This window comes from Xenia sp. Carnegie-2017, unplaced genomic scaffold, assembly GCF_021976095.1.
Source record: "Xenia sp. Carnegie-2017 unplaced genomic scaffold, XeniaSp_v1 HiC_scaffold_6, whole genome shotgun sequence".
NCBI classification, from domain to species: domain Eukaryota; kingdom Metazoa; phylum Cnidaria; class Anthozoa; order Malacalcyonacea; family Xeniidae; genus Xenia; species Xenia sp. Carnegie-2017.
The window spans coordinates 8,898,905-8,917,980 of NW_025813526.1; the positions used below are offsets into that span (position 1 = coordinate 8,898,905).

Genomic DNA, 19,076 nt, shown 5'->3' on the forward strand with positions numbered 1-19,076 from the left:
ACGTAAAGAGTATAACTCAGTTATTGCTCTTTGTGGAGAAAACCATATCCCGGCTTCTTTTTCGTCAACTACCACGTTTGCCTTTTGATTTGGTATTATTGAGTGATATTCTCGACGAAGAACGACACCAATGTTGCTTTCAGAGATAAGAAATGTATGATCCACAGTCTGTCCGGGCTCCAAAGACACAACTGTTTTGTTTGAAAGTTCACCAGCTTGGTTTTCGTACATACTTTGAATGTTGAAATATTTAACTCTTGCAGGAATAATTTTTAATCTGGGAGACAAACCATTTTCGAAACTATAATAATTCACTTTGTCAGTGTACAAACCACCAGAGCCTTTGCTACCATAGTACAATACAACAGTATAAAGGGAATCTGGTAAAATATTTTGGTTGAATGACGATGATGTCTTTAGAAACTTTCGATAGTTATTCGATTTTTTGTCAAAGTGAGACTCTAAGTAAATTCGAATACCATTAATAAACAAGATTGGATCCAATGTGTTTTGTCGAAAGCATTTAATCATTCGCATCTCTTTTGTTTTGTAAAAGGAAGGAATGCCATTAAATGGTCCGGTGATGTTTTTAGTTCTAAAAAAGTCGTGACAATAGTGAAAGAAGTCTTCCAATCCAGTTCCAGGAAATATTGGAGCAGTTGCATTGTTTGTTTCAATATTTATATCCAATTCTTGCGCTTGTGAATTTTTTTTACTCCTCCAAAAAAAGTTGACAGCCACAACATGACCCCATTCATTTTGCAAATGAAAAATATCTTTATTGTGTTTTAAATCAAAACCTTGTTGAGTCAATTGAGCACTAAAGTAGCCAGTTAGTCGGGGGTGATATATTTTATAATCTAAAAGCTTTGTTGAAAACTGTGAACAAATAAGAGCAGATTTAAATCCATTTGGTATACTAACAGTGATTTTACCTGACTTCCAAAAGGGCATTTCATAGAAGAGATATGCCGTCCAGTCGAATGGCTTTAGTTTCGATGCAGCGTATCCTGTCAAGTCACAGTTCATTTTTCTTAGTCCTGTTGTCAAACTTTCTATTTCACGAATGAAGTCAAGGCCAACATTAAATATTCCTCCCAATGGAATATCTTTTACCTGTGGTTTTTTACCATCCCATTGCATTGATATAAGAACGCTCCTCCAATTTTCTGAGATGGTTGCTTCTCCTTTGATTAAATCATACGGTCGAACACGCATTGATTGAATTACTTTAGCTGCTTCATTACTCGAGCTCTCAAACAAAACTACTTTATCATTCTGTTTTACAATATGACATACCATTGAACAGCTTGAACCCATACCTGGCGCATATTTTTCGGGTTCAGAAGCCATAATGGATAAAATGGATGTCATTTTATTCAAGTGCTTGCGTTTTAATGAGTGAATATCTTGGGTAACATAATCTTTAAAATGTGTGTTTATTTTTGCTCCGTGTTCAAATTTGTTTACAGTTTCTCCAAAATATACCTTAACGTTGCATGCTGTCTTTGTATCATGGCACACTTTTTATTGATTCCATACATCATCGCTTTTAAACTGTTCACTGCCCGGCCACCTGGTAATGATGCGAAAACTTTTTGCATAGGCAATTGGGTGCGTTAATTGAAAACCAGCCTTGTTATTTTGGTCATCAAATCGAAAGAACGTCTTTGGAAAAGGATAGGCAAAATTTTTCTTCCAAACGGTCGGTACTGTAATTAATTCTTCTCCGTCAACCTTTAAAAAAAATTTTTGAAAATCATTACATAAGTTTTGTAAATATATTTAGAGTACTGTAATTATTTACACTTATTTGTTGAAACGAAAAAAAAATGAGCATGTCGTGCCAGAAAAGTATTCGTACATTGACCATAAAATCTTTCAGTTCAATATGCTATTCTGATAAGTAAGAGAATTATGAAAAAACGTTACTTCAGGCATAGTAGTGCACTATGATTGGGTCAGAAACATATAGTCATCCGAAAAAGTTTTGTTTTGGACAGGAGATACAATATGCGCGTAGTTTTAAATTTGATTTTAATAGTAAAGATTTTAAGAGTAAAGCCAGGTAGAAATAGCAGTCAAGAAAAAAAACTCGAAACATGAGTTTAATTATCCAGAAGGCACAATTACAAACGATGTTTTTTTTTACTCACGAAAACTAGAAAAGTGCAGGCACGAAACCGTAAAAACAGCGAGGAGAAGAAAAGTGGAAAGTTTTTTCTTTTTTTAAAAAAATGCCAAATAAGAAACTTTTTATCAACCTCTTTTTATGTGTTATCGCAGTACAAACATCTTTCTTAGTTGAAAGAAACCAGCATGGAAGACTACATTTATTATACTTTTTCGCTTATTAACAAAAGAGACTTGTCAATGTGAAACATATTGATGAATAATATTTGACATAATAATTCAATTCTATTATTTTTAAAAACACGGCGTCGTTGATATTCGTTTAAAAGAAACTGAAATATGTCTTACTGAAGACAACTCGTCAAAAATAGAATATATTGATTTTGTCCTTATCAAGGCACATTTGACTTCCATGTATAATGTCGTTTCTCAAAAATTAAAGCATCGACTAAAGGATTGGTATTATGGTTAATTATACAAATAATAAAATTACGTAAGAGATTTAAGAGGAAAATAAACGTGGCAATGCAAGCTTTAAATTGCTAATTATCAGACTATATAGATAAAAGTGTATAGTCACCGACAATGACTTCATTAATAAGGCTATATTAAAGTTTGACAGCTTATTTTCATTTTGATATTTTTTTGTGACAAAACAAATCATACGTATCTATAGAAATAATCTTAATTTTTTTTAAATATATAAATTTAATTTATCAATAGATGAAGAAGAAAAATTTCGAATTTTGAAAGTTTTAGGGGATGCTTTTAAGTTATTTTTAAAGAAATTAAATATAGACTTCCACGTTTAATCAAAGTTTTTTGCTCTTTTTCTAAGGCATGTTTTGAAGGGAAACTCACACCCTAATTTAAAGTAGCTCTATGAATTTTTGGGCTTTTTACAAATCAAAATTCGCTATCATGCTGCTGCAGAATCTAAGTGCATTTAATCACAAAGGTGTAAAGCTTAAAATTCTGATATGAAAGATATATGTTAAAGAAAGAGAAAAATCTTAGATGTGCCAAATGGTCAAAACACAAAAAAATGTTGTTGCACCAGGATGTAGTGTATGTGCACAGCTTCCGATGGAGAAAAGGAAACTGTCAAATAAAATGAAGAAATAAAAGGGATAGTGAAAAAGCAAGGTGAAAGTGCAAAGTTCTACCGTATAAACGTAAATGTTTATGCAAGTAGAGTTGACAGGTTTTTAGACTATTCCAATTTACCATTCCAAATTGAATCTTTTTTGTACTTTTAGTTAAACATCTACCTTCAAAGCTAAAGAATCATAAAGCTGTTTCAAAGAGCCCTGTCAGAAAAAACTTGGATGACACATGCAAATTTTGTGTATTCGACTATGACGCTGATAGCGTTATATTTGGAATGGATTATATTCTTCTATTAATAAAATCACATCCCAAAAATGAAACTGAAACTAAAACAAAAACAGAAACAGAAACAGAAACAGAAACCATCGGGAACAAACGCTCAACTGATATACGGTTAGTTAACATACGGTTAGACTACACAGCCACTGAATGTTGTCCTAATTTAAGTATTTTCGCAATTATAAAAAAATTCTGTGGTTATTTGTAGTGGCTTATTAAAAGTGATTCTTGGATTACGTATGCTACTGAAAATTCTAGTGATTTATTTGATATGTTTTACCCAATATATACTTGTAAATGTGCCAAATGGTCAAAACACAAAAAAATGTTGTTGTACCAGGATGTAGTGTATGTGCACACCTTCCGAGAGAGAAAAGGAAACTGTCAAAGAAAGTAAAGAACTAAAAGGGGTAGTGAAAAATAAAGGTGAAAGTGCTAAGTTCTACCGTATAAACGTAAATATTTATGCAAGTACAGTTGACAGGTTTTTTGGCTATTCTCATTTACCATTCCAAATTGAATCTTTTTGTACTTTTAGTTGAAAATCTACAGTCAAAGCTAAAGAATATTAAAGCTGTTTCAAAGAGCCCTGTAAGACAAAACTTGATGATACATGCAAATTTGGTGTATTCGACTATGACGATGATATCATTACATTTGGAATGGATTTTTATTCTTCTATTAAAAAAAGCACATCTCAAAATGAAACTGAAACTGAAACAAAAACAGAAACAGAAACTGAAACTATCGGGAACCAACACTCAACTGATATACGGCTAATTAACATACGGTTAGACTATACAACTACTGAATGTTGTTCTAATTTAAGTATTTAGCAATTATTTAAAAATTAAGTGGTTATTTGTAGTGGCTTATTAAAAGTGATTCTTGGAGTACGTTTGCTACTGAAAATTCTTGTGATTTATTTGATAATTTTTACACAATATATACTTGTGAATATGCTAAATTACTACATCTCATAGATTGCGTTTGGCTGGTAGAGCAGAACCGAAATATTTCGTTTTTATTTGACAATTGTTGATGTTTGTAAAAATTTGTCATACATGGAAGCATGATTACACAGAAATGGAAATTAAACATCACATAATATTAATATAGTAAAAATGAAGAGTCCCTCTTGAAATCATACAAAAACAATGGTATAGTCAACATTATCTTCCAGTTTTATTGATCTGAGCTGGTAACTTTTTGCTTTACTTTTCTACTTTGCTCAGTTAAGGATAGACAGGGAAAGCACTGAAAATGTTTATTTAATCGGGGTTAAAATGCATTGGTTCAAAAAAGCTGCTAAAAATATCAACAGGTATATATAATTTGATGAAAAATTTAGCAAAACTTAATAATTAAAAACTTTACCAAAAAATTTGAAATCCTCAGATTTATAATTATCTTAAGTCAGTTTTTAAACGTAATTTGTATATCTGTTTGAGAAATTTGTAAAGCACTTTTTAAAATCACATAAGAAAAAGCATTTAAAGATTTGTGTAATGCAATGATGCCATGCCTAAACAATTTTTATTCGAGTGCATGTCATTCAACATGGAAATGGCTTAGTCATCTGGGCTAAATTTAAAGCATTCATAAGCCAAGTAGTGAGGGAACACGATAACCTCAATGATCCTCTGTTTGACAAATGCGCACATTAAGATATCGGTTACGAAAAATGGTTAAAAAAAGTTTTTTAGTAAGGTTTTAATACATATCTTTAGCTAAAGATGTACTTATACTTTGCAAATACATATGACAAAGTTAACATTCTGCTTCATATACTGTAAAATGCATCAACCAGATTAATTATAAAAATAGCGTCACTGCACCTTTTTTTGTAGTTTAGTTTAATATGCCATTTGTTTAGTAAGCAGACACAGCTACATAACCGTCTTTGCAAAGAGATGTCAAAAAAATCGCTAGTGGATGGAATTAAGTAAGATTCTCCTCTAGACCAATGTAATTATCTAAAGGGGTTTCTTTCAGATCCAGAGAGAAAAAATTTTCATCTTAATAATTTCGTCATATATACGCAATAATTTCCTTGTTTTATAAATACCAATGTAACCAAGAATAAACAAACTAGAATCTACATATGACACTCTAGAAAACATTGAAAAAACGAAATCTTTGGAGAACATCACAGCATCTAAACAGAGACATCAAGACTATCGGGATAGCCGTGTTTACTGTTGAGTAAACATGTTTTAGCCTACGTGTACATATCTAATGTCATTTGTTATTTGTGACTAATTCTATTAAACTCAGTTACAATTTATCGTGAATTGTAAATTGTTTGCCGAAACAAGGGAGGCAAGCTCCAACAGAGTAAATGCAAAAATATTTTTCCGACTTATATTAACGGCGGCGAATTTTTAAATGAATATGCAAAGGAAAACAAACAAACAAAGACAACAACAAAAGAAGAAATTTTTTGCACATTTGAGAATGGCGGTGCTGTGGTGCAGGATGTAAGAATAAAGACTAAAATATGTCAAGTGCCTTAATTAATTGCAGTTTGGACATTTAAAGCCTTCTGCGTAGCTCTATATATAAAATATATAAATGCTTACTAAAATGTTTTCTCCTCCTTCTTAAAGATGATGTTAAAGAAATAATTCAAAAAATTTGAATGCATCTGAATATCAATACACCACTTTGTTAATATGAAAAACGTGTAGTATTTTCAAATTTTACGTGGGGCATACTGTAAACATAGCGTACATTTTAACGGCTCTATCTTATGTTCTTACACAGCGTTGACTCTTTTGACTTAAAAAATTCGACTATTAGTGTGTTTACTTTGCAGTTTTATGATATAAATATGATTTAAGATCTTTGTAAAAAAACAGTGGGGCTCTTAGTGATATGTGTAGTTTCTATAGTCAATTATATTCGACTCAACTGGTCTTTGTCAAATTACTGTAGGTTAATCATTCTTAAAGAGCAAGAGAAAATCCACTGAAGCCGTTGTTCTTAGCTAAAAAAGAGTAGGTCTAGCCCACCGGAATTGTATAGCTGGTTTCAGTGAAGCCTGTTGACAAATTGAAGCTATAATGTTTGCCACTGAATCAGCAGTCAAATCGTATAAATGTATAACATATACACAGCAAGAGAACAAATGGCTTGTACCAGGGCATGTAAGTAGCATACCTTATTTGACATTAAACCAAGTTGACTTCACATCACTAAAAAAAGTACTCAAAAATTTGTAAGCCTAGTGCATTTGTTCATACACCTAAAAAGCAAAATTTTTTTGTCCACGTATTGATGAAGTCAATTCTTTCTTTAATGCAAATAAGACATTAAACCAGTTTTTATTTGTTATTCCAAAGTTTAAAGAACCATATACTCCCAAGGAGGTAAAAAACCACTTTCATTCATTTATCAAGAAAAGAATTTGGAATTTGACTATTTGGAACTGCTTGAGGAATGTCTATCAAAGCGAAATCATATAACAATCCCAATCTAAAGTTTAGATTAATCACAGAGCTGGTCGTGTCACAGCATCGACGCTAAAAGCAGTCTGCCACTCAAATTATGCCACACCATCAAAAAACTTAGTGAAAGTAATATGTTATGCAAAAGCACATAAATTTTCAACAGCAAACACTAGGTACTGCAACCGTATTAATAATTGCCATTACTGATCATCCTGGGCAAAATAGTATACGGTTGTGGTTCATTTTCTGCACTCATAAGTGGTGATGCTCCTATGAGCTAACAACCAGGGAAGTATACCAAACTAAAATGTGTAGAACGCATAATAATTTTAGTGTTGAAGACGGTGAAGACATGTGCTTTATTAATGACCAAAATTGGAGCCTCTCCAGATGCAGTTGTTGAGTACTTTGTTGTGGTAAAGGTGTGTGTCAACTTAAATGTCCTTATTGCTACAAAGATCAAATATTAGAAAATGCAGTTGATCAGAAACTAGTTGTTGGTGACAATTGATGGTCAAGCAAAACTGGATACAAGTCATTTTTCTTATTACAAAGTACAAGCTCAATATTCTATATGCGATGTAGACTATTGCGATTTTGTGGTCTATATAGAGAAAGATATTCATATTCTACGTATACTGACAGACTACAATTTCTGGAAAAGGCTAACGAACTGGCCTCAAAGTTTTTAACATTGCCATTCTCCCTGAACTGGTAGGGAAATGGTTACAAGGCCAGTAGCTATAGAAGCTAGCATACTTGGAGAAAAGGCGCAAACACTAAATCGGAATGATATTGTTTGTTACTGCCAGAGAAATTTGTCAGTATCAACATTAATTGCCTGTGAAAATACTTCATGCACAATCTCGTGGTTTTATATCAGCTGTTTGAAACTTGATAAAGTACCGAAAGGAAAATGGCATTTTCAAACTTGTTGGTGAACACCGCAAAAACCTCAACACACACCAAGAAGCAATGCAATAAAATAATTTAATTGAATTACTTATGTTTTCAGTACAACAATATAAATTTTATAGAGATAAAAAAAATGCTAATTCTATTTAAAAGGAACTGTGTTTCGTGATAAATTTGTAAGTGCACCAGGCGCCAAGGAAATTTTATTAATTTGTGCTTCCGCTTCCTTTTTTTTACAATAAGATGGTTTACATTCATGTAAAATTTTGCAAAATTACATACTTGCGTCTTACAAGTCCTATTACACGCTCTACGTGGATCATACGGTTTGCAATTTTCCTATTTTCCTCAACTTGTGCAGCACAAAGCTGTGCTATTTCAAGAGTAAAAGCTGGTATTTGAATTGATGTTTGCTTTAATCCAACACTTGTTTTTATATCAAATTCCCAGTCGGCCAGTACAATGTGACCAAGTAGTACGTTTTTCAAAATCCACTGTTTTCCGTTGTATGTTTGTCTCAAATTTTACCATCCAACGCCCATGAAATAATTGATACTACACCTTGCGGAGTAATACTGATGAAAACTTGACACTATTGTGGTGTTTGTAGCTTGAGCATGTTACTGCTCTTGCTGAGAGGGATGATGGTCTATTTAAAAAAACCCTAAGCAGTCGATTATTGCTACTACACGTTTGCCAAAGTTCTGTGTTAAGGAATTGGGCATAATATTTTGTAGAACCTCTATTTCAGTGCAAACATTCAAAAACTTCAATGCAGCATTCATTAAATCAATCCTTTTGGTAAAAATTCGTGATGCTGTCGCGCTCGATATTTTGAACCGGTAAGCTAAATCCTCCAAGAAAATATTTGATCGGAATCATATCAAGACCAACAACAATTCATGAAATTTTGTTAGTGCATTTGAACGGTGATATGAAATGAAGGGATCACAAATTTCCCATACCTCCATTAAAGGCGAGAAATTATGGAGAGCAGTGAAAAAGACTGTTCTCTTTGCATCTTATTTCACACTTTTTTTGGAGACTTCAGTGTCTACTAATTTCTTCTTAAGCTCAGATATCTCGACTTTCATAGTGTTTAATGACAGCAAGCCACATTCTTATTCTTTTACTGGATTGTTTTTCAGCTTTCTTGTTGGGATCGTTATTTTTCATAATTTTGGAAATCATCAAGAAGCCTTTATGACTATCTCTAGTAGCATTATTGCGCAAACCATATACTGCGCATAGAGTAGACATACTTGATATTTATCATTTATTATCCAACACGGCGCGCATGTAAAAAATTGCCATTTATAAAGTCACATAAGTATGACCCAAATTGTTAAAGTAAAAAAAAGTAAAGCAAAGAACAAGCCTAAAATGAACATTCATAAATAACAAGTGCTAATGTCTTTATACTGACACTTTATTTATTTTGCGCCTGGAATAAGATTACATTGAAATTTAACATGAAATTATAGAAAAATGTTGTAGTGTTTTTACTTCCGTATTATAACACCAAATGCTATACTTCTGCACAATTAAATCTTCTGCTTTATCGTGTATTCCTTTTAAATGGTACTACACCAGTTTAATGTTATAAAAAATCTTTTTTGCTATCTTCTACAGTGTGTTATATAGAATTCTACACAACATGACATAGAAGGTTTTATAGAATATGATATCAAATAATTATCTGAATATTAATTTAATATTCCATAGAATGTTTCATAGAATAAGTTCCAAAATTTCCTGGAGTCTTCCATAGAATATTCCATGGAATATCAAATAGAATGTGTCAATGTCATATTCTATAGAATATTTTTGTAAGTTAGGATTACAAATTTCAGGAACTCTAAACCCTTGCACTTGTGAAACTCAGGAAATCTCTTCTCTTAGTAATGTCCACAGATGATTTCAAGCAACAGTGATATTCTCCAGGCTTTTGGTTTTTTGAAAGCCTTGATTCTTTTCAAAAGAGAAAGGTCTAGAGATCCGAAAATAATTTACGAAATACAAGCATTACAGGAGAACTGGAATATACTAACTGTATGACAAAAACTTGCATAGGCGAATCACCAATAAATGGTACAAAAATATTACTTAGGAAAAGTAGAAAACCATTTTCGAGAAGTTTTTTGACTGCAGTAAGGACATTATCTAAAGATATCAGTGGTGATTCAATGGTGTTAACCGGTTTTGCATTTTTTATCGACCTCACTTGTTCTAACACAGTTTGCTGGCAATCATGCAAAGTTAGACGATGGCTCACTTCCTCGGGGTAAAAATAGTTCGTAATCATCAAACCTGGCATGTTCTGCATGTATATTTTGGATAATACACAGGAATAGTCTGAGATTATATTTCGAACAATAGGGATTTCACCTGGTGAATTAGTTGAAAAATCAGAATTTTCTTTTGGAGTGCCTCAACCTCTGGAAACACCTTCAAAAGAAGGCTTATCATCTAAATGGCCTGCGTCTGTGTTAAGGCTTATGGTCTGCGGCGTGTATGTATGTTATGATAGCTAGTCGTCGATACATACAATTGTTCAATTTCTATGGCAGATTCAATAAAGTTCATTTTATGAATGAGTTCGCAAGGAACTGTTAGAACTGTTTAGGATGTGCTGCAGTTCAAAAGTTTCTATCTCAGTTAGGTTTTTACGATCACGTGACGTTCTCTCAATGCTTGTGGCATTGTGAATACATTTGTATATGTTTGTGACTCCAGAATTAGTTTAAATTTATTTAAACTTAGCAAGATTCATTTCTAGTGTTCATTCCTGGTTCCATGTCAGGCAGGAGACTCTAATCTTCTCTCAATATTAGAGTTTTTCCTTGATTTTCCAACAAATTAATATATAAACATTGTGATATGCAATTTATATATATAATCCATATTCCCAAAACCGAAAAGAGCCTTAAAAAACAAATTTCATTGGACATATAGAGTATATAGATTCATAAATACATTTTAAAATTTTCCTTATTGGCATTTCTCTAGACCTGCGGTTTTCCTATGATTTGCATTTGAAATTCACTTGTTTATCGCCTTGGTAATCAAAGTGCGTTATTTTGAAACTATACTTATGTAGTGCAACTTAATGTAATAATAAATGAAGTTCACTATGATGGCCCACCAGAACATGGTGTGGCATATTGCAATCTTTAAGGCATAGCAATAAAATTGTCGTAGCTAAATTACTTTACCGTTAACTTTCTTTGTTTTTAATATGCTTTGTAAGTTCTTTGTTTGTTCAGTTTGTTCAATTAATTATCTTTGTTATAACGCGTGAAAACTTGAAACGCGATAAAAGTGAGTGCTGCTAATAAGGTAAAAGGACACCTCGAGTTATGTTTTGCAGTAATACCGTTAGTATAAATAGATGTCAATAATTAATTCTAACAGATAGCGTAGATATCCTACAGTGATGTATCGTACTTGTAGCTTGTACAATAAATAAAATGTTTAAGACGAACAGCGTTAGTGAACTAGCTAAGGAGCGGACCCATCCATACATGGCAAATAAATGTTTATTCATTGCGAAGACTCTCTTGGAGCACTCACAATTTTCGCAGAAGTTTCATTTATAATATTTCTTCAATTACGTAAGCAATGGTTAAAACTGGACGGTTGTCAAAATAATATAGGTCTGAGTACAGCTAGAATTATTTGCTTAGAAGAGGAAGAAAGGCATGAAAATTTTAAAGAGTTAGGCTTTCATCGTAAATGCAATTCAGCATTTACCAATAAACAATATCAAATCGTGCTAAAGTTGGAAGTCAAAAGCAGATAAAAATCGAAATTTTTGTCCGTATTAGTGAGCCAACTCAGTAGTAGCAGCGAATCCAGTGATCTTATTTCAAAGAAATATTTAGGATTGAATTTAGCGACGTCTGCAACAACTAGTAAAGCTAGACCAAAGAACAAGCACGTTATACCACCTGTTTGTATCATATTTAAAATGAAGGATTTATACTACAGTGATTCGGAATGATGACTTTCTTTTTTCTTATGAGTTTTCAAAACAAACATGAAAATTCCTTTGTTGTTTTACGGTAATAGATAAGTAGAAAGCAAAAATTAATAACCCTGTTTCAATAGAAAAAATTGATTGAGGTAATATACGCAAAGCAGCAGAGTTGAAATGTGACGAAAAACTTTGCCGCAGATCAAATGCAAAGGTTGTTTGCCGTAGAAATGAAGAGACCACGCTATAAAAAATATATTTCAATTTTTATTCATGGAAAGGAGGATCAAGAAGCAGTGACATAAAAAAGCACACTTCACTTTATTGCACATCCTTTGAATCCATCTGCGAGCAGTTTGTATAAACAAATATAATTCAGGAAGAAGGCGTTTTCTACATGAAAAGGTGAAAGACGTGTTTGTGAGCACTGTTGTAGAATATTAAAATGCAGATGCATCAAATTACAAAACTAGCCGGTTAAAACAACGGATGAAGTCACGGTTTGCCGAACTGGTTTTACATTCCACCCGATAAAAAATAAGACTGAAATTGTGTATTTAGATAATGTAAAAAACGTTATGCGTTTAAGAATCTTGCATATAGGGATGCTTTCTAAAGTTCATTAACTGAAAGTGATTGCAATGAAATTGGTGAATATAAAGCTAGGCCTGCGGACAAACGTGCCACAATAAAGGATTTTTATAATGTAGCATCGACCACTAGAACAGAAATACATGAGAAATCGAAAACAAGGTGAGCTGTAAATTATTACTACTTATAAAGAAGTATGATGGATGTGTATGTATCGTTAATATGAATAAAAACTAAAATCATTTACATCTGACGGTGGTACGAGACATGGTTTCTTGTTGCCACAGATTTGTCCAACAAAAGTGTTAAGAATTCAGTTTCACCAGCATTTTTCAGTTTAATTTCTTGGACGTTGTGATTTTCAGGTGAGCCCTTGCTTAAAATTATCTCCATGTTCGATAGAAGGAAGCCGTCCTGATTTCCGCCATTTGCCAAGATATGATAAATGCTTTAGCAAAGGAAGGACACAAATGCCAAAGGCACTATCTCTAGCTATGGCAGTGAGGCAGATAACAGGTTCTTATGGATTGATGAACATTCACACAAACTAAGGCAATGCGTTTGTTTGCCCTTAACAATAGCATATGAATCAGCGTTAGCTCAAATGACAATAAATACATCAAATATTGTTCTTAAGGAGTTGATTCCTGGATAAAATATCTGTGTTTTGTTTGCCAATATTGATTTTCAAGAGAAATCCTATCGAAAAACACATCATCTAAAGTATAACCAACCACTGACGTAGCCCTATACTCTATTGGCATAAAAAGAACACCGAATTTTGATCACTATGAATTGGATGTAGAGACAACGGAATCTTTCATCAAAATCAACGAAAGTGCAATAGCACAATAGTTAGATCTAATATATTAGTTTATCAGATTTTTAGTGCAAATAGTGAAGAGCCTTGGCCCGGTTGAACATGATTTAACACGATCCTGAAACTGTGCAGCATACCAGCAGTTTCGAGAATTGGGTATCATCCTACCATAAATGCCAAGTCTACACAATATTCTACACTGCATGAAGTATTACAGTCGGGTTTAAGAGTTCTGCTGTATCTTGCGACCAGACCCTAGAGCAGACGACAAGCCAGGACTCAAAAACTAAAGACGGTATTATCGGATTTTCGATAAATCATGCAGCTGTCCATAGATTGTAGCTTGCCCAAAGAGGGAGAGCAGCCATTACTAGTAGATGCAAAAATATGGCTGATGCGAAAGACAAACCAAATTTGCACAATTGCTCTTTTTTTAACTTTACTTACTCCAAGCGTTGTTGATTACATAACTGCAATGGCTATACGTTATGCAGTTTAATTCCCTTCACTTTAAATTATTACCACTAATAGATGTCGAATAGAATTTAAAAAGCCAAAATGCATTCACCATTCAAAATTTGTGTTTGTTTTGATGCGTACCGTAAGGCACATTATTAATCCATTCACCGTTAAATACGAGCAGTTAGTTAGTTTGGCAAGTGGATTTGCTCGCGATGATAATGCTGCTGACAGGCTTCTGGAGTCAGAGAAATACGGAGAAAAGCAGTTGGTGCAGTTTTTCTCGCGAGAATTTATTAACTGTGTTATTGAATTTATTTTTGTGTGTTAACATGGAAATCAATAAAGAGCAGTGAAACGTTGCGTCTGAAGCTTAAACAATTAGAGATACCATTCCTCAGCTTTTGCGAATGACTGTCCGTCCACGCATTGCTATAGGGTAGAAAAACATTGTTTCCATGCCACTACACACCTCTGCGCACACACTGGATAATGAAAGATAAACGTTTCCAACAGTCTTGGTGTGAGAGGTAAGATTGCTCGTTCTCTAGTATGGATAACAAGCGTTTATGTTGAAGTTTTAATAATTGTATCGTCCTAAGTGAACTATATGAACGTAAACGGATTACGTCAACATGTATTGTTTACAAGGTGATTGCCAATAGGTAGAAAAACCCTAGCAACAGACTGAAACGTGCGAGTTTCATTTGAAAGTTAAGAAAATAAAAACGTAAAACAAAAATTTTTGAATCACACAGTCAGTTTAACTTTCCTACTGGAAATTTCATATCGATATTATCAATTGTATAAGACAATTTTTACTGTTCAGTTTACATTATATATTTTTATAGTAATAAAATGTATCTCAAAATAATGTTTGTTGAACGACTACATTAATTCGAGATTGATCTATTAGACATAATAATAGAATAGACTATTTAGCGATCTCTGGTTGAAAGCAGTGACCGGGTAAACTCAATACTCTATTAAGAAACCGTAAACACCTTTTCAGCAAAAACAGTTATTTTTGCCATCAGATCAGTCGGAATTATAAAAATGGGAAATATTAATGTAGAAACTGTCACGAATCGCTTCTACACAATTCTTCTACAGTATAATTACTACGCAATACATTAAAAAAAGTTTTAGCAATTTTTACTACGGTCAAGTGTCTGGTTTGAAGTACTGTAGATTCACCACTGGTTTTAGAATATTTTTTGATATAGCGCTGCCAGCAATTCACTAACAAGCAAGATAATGGAACTGGAGCCTGCACATAAAAATTAGCGACAATTAAAGTTAAGAGTGGCCTTATGTTTAGTATACATTGTGCTATGAACAAATTTGGATGAATATGTTCTTTGCTGATTGTATTGAACAAGCAAGGAAACGTTTTACTTATAGGTGTCATAGTTAGCAATAATTTACGTCTAAAAACAAAAGTTAGGGCCTTTGCTTTCCCGGATGTTGCTAAAGTCGCTTTTTTAGTTAAACATGTAGGAATTTATAAGAAAAGTTCTAAAAATGTAAAGACGAAGGAAAACAATCTTCTTTTGGGCAAGAAAAGGATCGTAAGACTTTGGAATTTTCAACATGTTAAGTAAAAACTATTTAAATGTAAGTCAATGAGAAAAATACCTCAAACGAGACTTGATCGACTTTTTCAGATTGATTTAAAGCTTGATGAGTGTGAAGCATAGCAAGCCTGTGGAAAACTCCGGCACCATAATCCTCGAACAAAACAAGTCCTCCTTTATCAAATCTGATAGGGTTATAAAAATCTCCATTAACAGCGTTTGGATGAAAACTTGTCAGTTCTACATAGCTTCGTCCTAGTTTTCGTTTAGTCCAGCCACTAAAATCAAATTCCCAGGTAGATTGATCGCCAGAATTTTCCTTGAATATGTAACTGAATTCTAAAATAATTTGCCATATTAAATTGCCATATAAGTAAAGATTTGTTGATAAACAACAAATAACATATTTAAAAACTACAATATCTTAATCATGCACAAATAGTGATTGTAAACATAATTATATCATTCGTATCTAGGAATCAATAAATAAATAAAAAAATCCCTATTCGATAATGTCATAATAAAATGAGTTATTTGCTCATGAAAATCTAAGAAGAATTTCTTAATTAGTTATTGATAGCTACATACTCTTCAATTTTCCTGGAAAGTTTGGAACATTTTAACTTTACATATTTTATAGTGTGAACACCTTACTTGATGAAACTGAACAATTACAGTATTTATTTTCCCTTCAATTTACTGTTCTATTAGTCAGTTGCATGAAACACCATTTACTCATTATAATCGGTGTCCTAGTTGATTTTAATTTACATCAAGAACTCAAGTTATCTTTTTATTAACATATCATTACACATTTTTGTTTCTTTTGTGCCATCAGAATAGTTACATTAATATAGAATAATAATTGATTATTCTACTGCGAAGAAAATAAAAAGTGCTTTGAGTTTTCCACAAACTTATTAGACAAATTCCTTTTCTAAATTTCAATAGTTTTCTACTTATGATATCAAAGATTGCAATGATATAAACATAAAGGTGATCTAATTCCCTCTTGAACAAAAAAACTCGCTGCATTTACAACTTGGTAAGTTTGCGTAAAATTGATGTGGAATAAAGGCAAATGCATAGACGAACAAGGAAATCCGTCTAGAAAACAGAACCGACAGATTGTTCGAGAATGTAACATATAAACAGGATACCAGCTGAAAAGGTATGGTATTTTGTGATCCTATTTTATTGAAATTAAACAGACGCAGGACACGCATATCGTGTCAGTTTATTTCTTTCTTCCTTATGTGAGTAGGAACTTTTCAAAACGAAATAGTTATTACTGGCAATCGCAGATTATTGCGTTTGCTTATCTTTTAATAATATCATTGTTTACTGCATGAAGTTATATATGTTGTGAGCATAAGTGTTTATAAGAGAGCGTATTATTGCTGAGTTAGACTTACAGAAAAACGTTTGTTGTGTCACAGTCGCGTATCATCAACCGTATTTACAGTTGCGGTACGTATAACCCTAAGAGAAAATAATCTGCAGGTAGTTTTGGTATACAATTCAAGACACAAAAATACATATACTAGTCGAAGCACTACAGACTCAAATTAGTAATCGTGTATTCACTTTGTCTTTGGCGACAACGATTATATTCGTGCAAAAAAGGGGAATCGGAAGTTCTTACAACATATGCTCATGGATGTAACAAAGTTTTTTCTTGGAGGAGAGGGGGATAGGGAGGGGGGTTCTAAGTAAACTTGGGCAAAGTTTACAAAAAAGCATTTTGACAAAACGAATTATTTAAAATAAACGTAAGGTAAAAGTTGAGGTTTGTTTTAATATTCTTGAGGAATAAAGAAGAAATTTATTAGTTACTATCAACATTATATCGTCAGTAATTACGTTTTATTTTAATGAGCAAAGCCGACACTTTTTATTTCAAAGCAGCCCACGGTGTAATTACAACATGTATAGGTATTTTATCTGGTACATCTCTTTCAGAAAACATTAACATAAGCTTTTCCAGAATGTCATCAATTTCCGTTAACTAGAAACTTTTTTTTACACTTTTTAACTTACTGAAAGATTTTTTATCCTCTTAAACTTCATCCGGAAGAGCTAAAACTCAGCAATGAGCTCTGTTTGTAAACAGAAATATCAATTTAGTTTCCTCTGAGCTTTTGTTGACATTAGATTTATTTTATAAAGACACATTTTTTTATTCAAGGTGCAGGTTAAAGGTTTTTTATTTCAGACGTTAGACCAACAGGATTGTCCTAATAATGATGGAAACTTGACCAAAGCTTCAAAAGCCCAAAGCGCTCACTGTTCATTGTCAGGCTTTAAAATTTCGACTTGAGGCTTAATTGTGGCAACACATTTCTAAAGGTATCTGTATACGTGCTGATCTGCGTATTGAGGACGGCTTTGAATTCTTGGCGATAGAATCGAATCTGTACGTTGATCGCATCATAGTATTTGGAATTTTTATCTATTTTTACGTGGAATCTTTGGCAATGAATATCGTGGAAAATCGCTTTTAATATCTGTTCAAACTCTCTTTACAAACAATTAGATTCGATTCCTGCATTCAATGCATACAAACTCTAATCTACTTTTCATTGCCTGAAATGGCCGTTTTTATACAAGAAATGCACAATGCGTCTGTACGCATATAACACGTCACCTTTTTTATTCCTCTAGTATAAAAACGGAACGAATTATCTATCGAAGCATCAGACGAACAAAGTGATAGTTGCAAAAAAAATTATTAATTAAAACTTGGATGCTAATTTAAATTTAGTGGCAAATTTTGGCAAAAGTCTAAACTTTATTAATTTACAGCAATAAAAAGAACTTTATAAAAGCGCTTTTCAAGAGTATTAGAATTTTAAGAAGAAATTGCAATGTGCATTGCATTGTCCACGATAGCATTCGTAAAGGGAAACAGAAACAAGCTGCGACCGAATGAGCCAAGAATGAACAACTGGTAAACGAATGGGTTCCAAAACTGAGACCACAATTCATTGAAAAAAAGTTTTAAGCTCTCTCTACTGACATTTGATTATATTTTAGAGGTAATAGAAAAACGTATTCAGAAGGGACCAACACGTATAGTTCCCAGCCCATGCCTATTACAACTCAGATAGTACTATGTTTATATCGACTTGCTGTGGTAGTACTGCATTTATATTGACTCCCAATAAGTGTACTTTTTTGAATGTTGATGATCTCTCTGGTGTAGCTGAACCAACAGCTGGAAATATTTTTACGACGTTTGTACATCGATTGTGTGTGTTTATATGACATTTTTTTAACCTGCCAAGAAATATCGACGAATAGGATGAGGAACAGATAAACGTCTTTGAAACTTCCCTTTGATGCAGCATGGGTATGGTTTTCATATTTACATATGTACTAAACTTAAAAAAATTCTACAGATTTAAGAAAAAGTACTCAGTGAGAAAAAGAATGTTTTATAGGAAACAACAAACGCTTCATATTGGCGGCAGTAGGTTCTCCAGGATCAATAAAGGATTCAAGGCTGCTAAAAGACTATAGAATTTATACTTACAATAATAATGGACATGTATTTCCAAAAACTCTTTAATCCTTAGTTATTATGGAAAAATTACCTTTACAACTGTGGGCAACTCTGCCTTTTCAAGTCACCCTTGGCTTCCAAAGCCATACAAAGATTGCACAATGTTTCTAAGGCAAAGGTAATTTAAGAAAATGCTTTGTTCTGCAAGGTTTCTATCGAACATGCCTATGGCATGTTGAGAGGGAGGTGGGAAATTCTA

At 32.9% G+C, this 19,076-nt stretch overlaps 1 protein-coding gene across 1 annotated transcript; it reads right to left on the bottom strand.

The window, feature by feature from the left end:
• Nucleotides 1-1,458: 1,458 nt before the first annotated feature.
• Nucleotides 1,459-16,051, bottom strand: LOC124457075. The gene is made up of 3 exons (XM_047007366.1): nt 16,048-16,051; nt 15,374-15,651; nt 1,459-1,737 (listed from the first exon to the last, which is right to left on the bottom strand). The coding sequence occupies exons 1-3, from the start codon at nt 16,049-16,051 to the stop codon at nt 1,528-1,530; spliced, it is 492 nt and encodes a 163-aa protein (XP_046863322.1). The 3' UTR covers nt 1,459-1,527.
• Between the last annotated feature and the right edge of the window lie 3,025 nt (nt 16,052-19,076).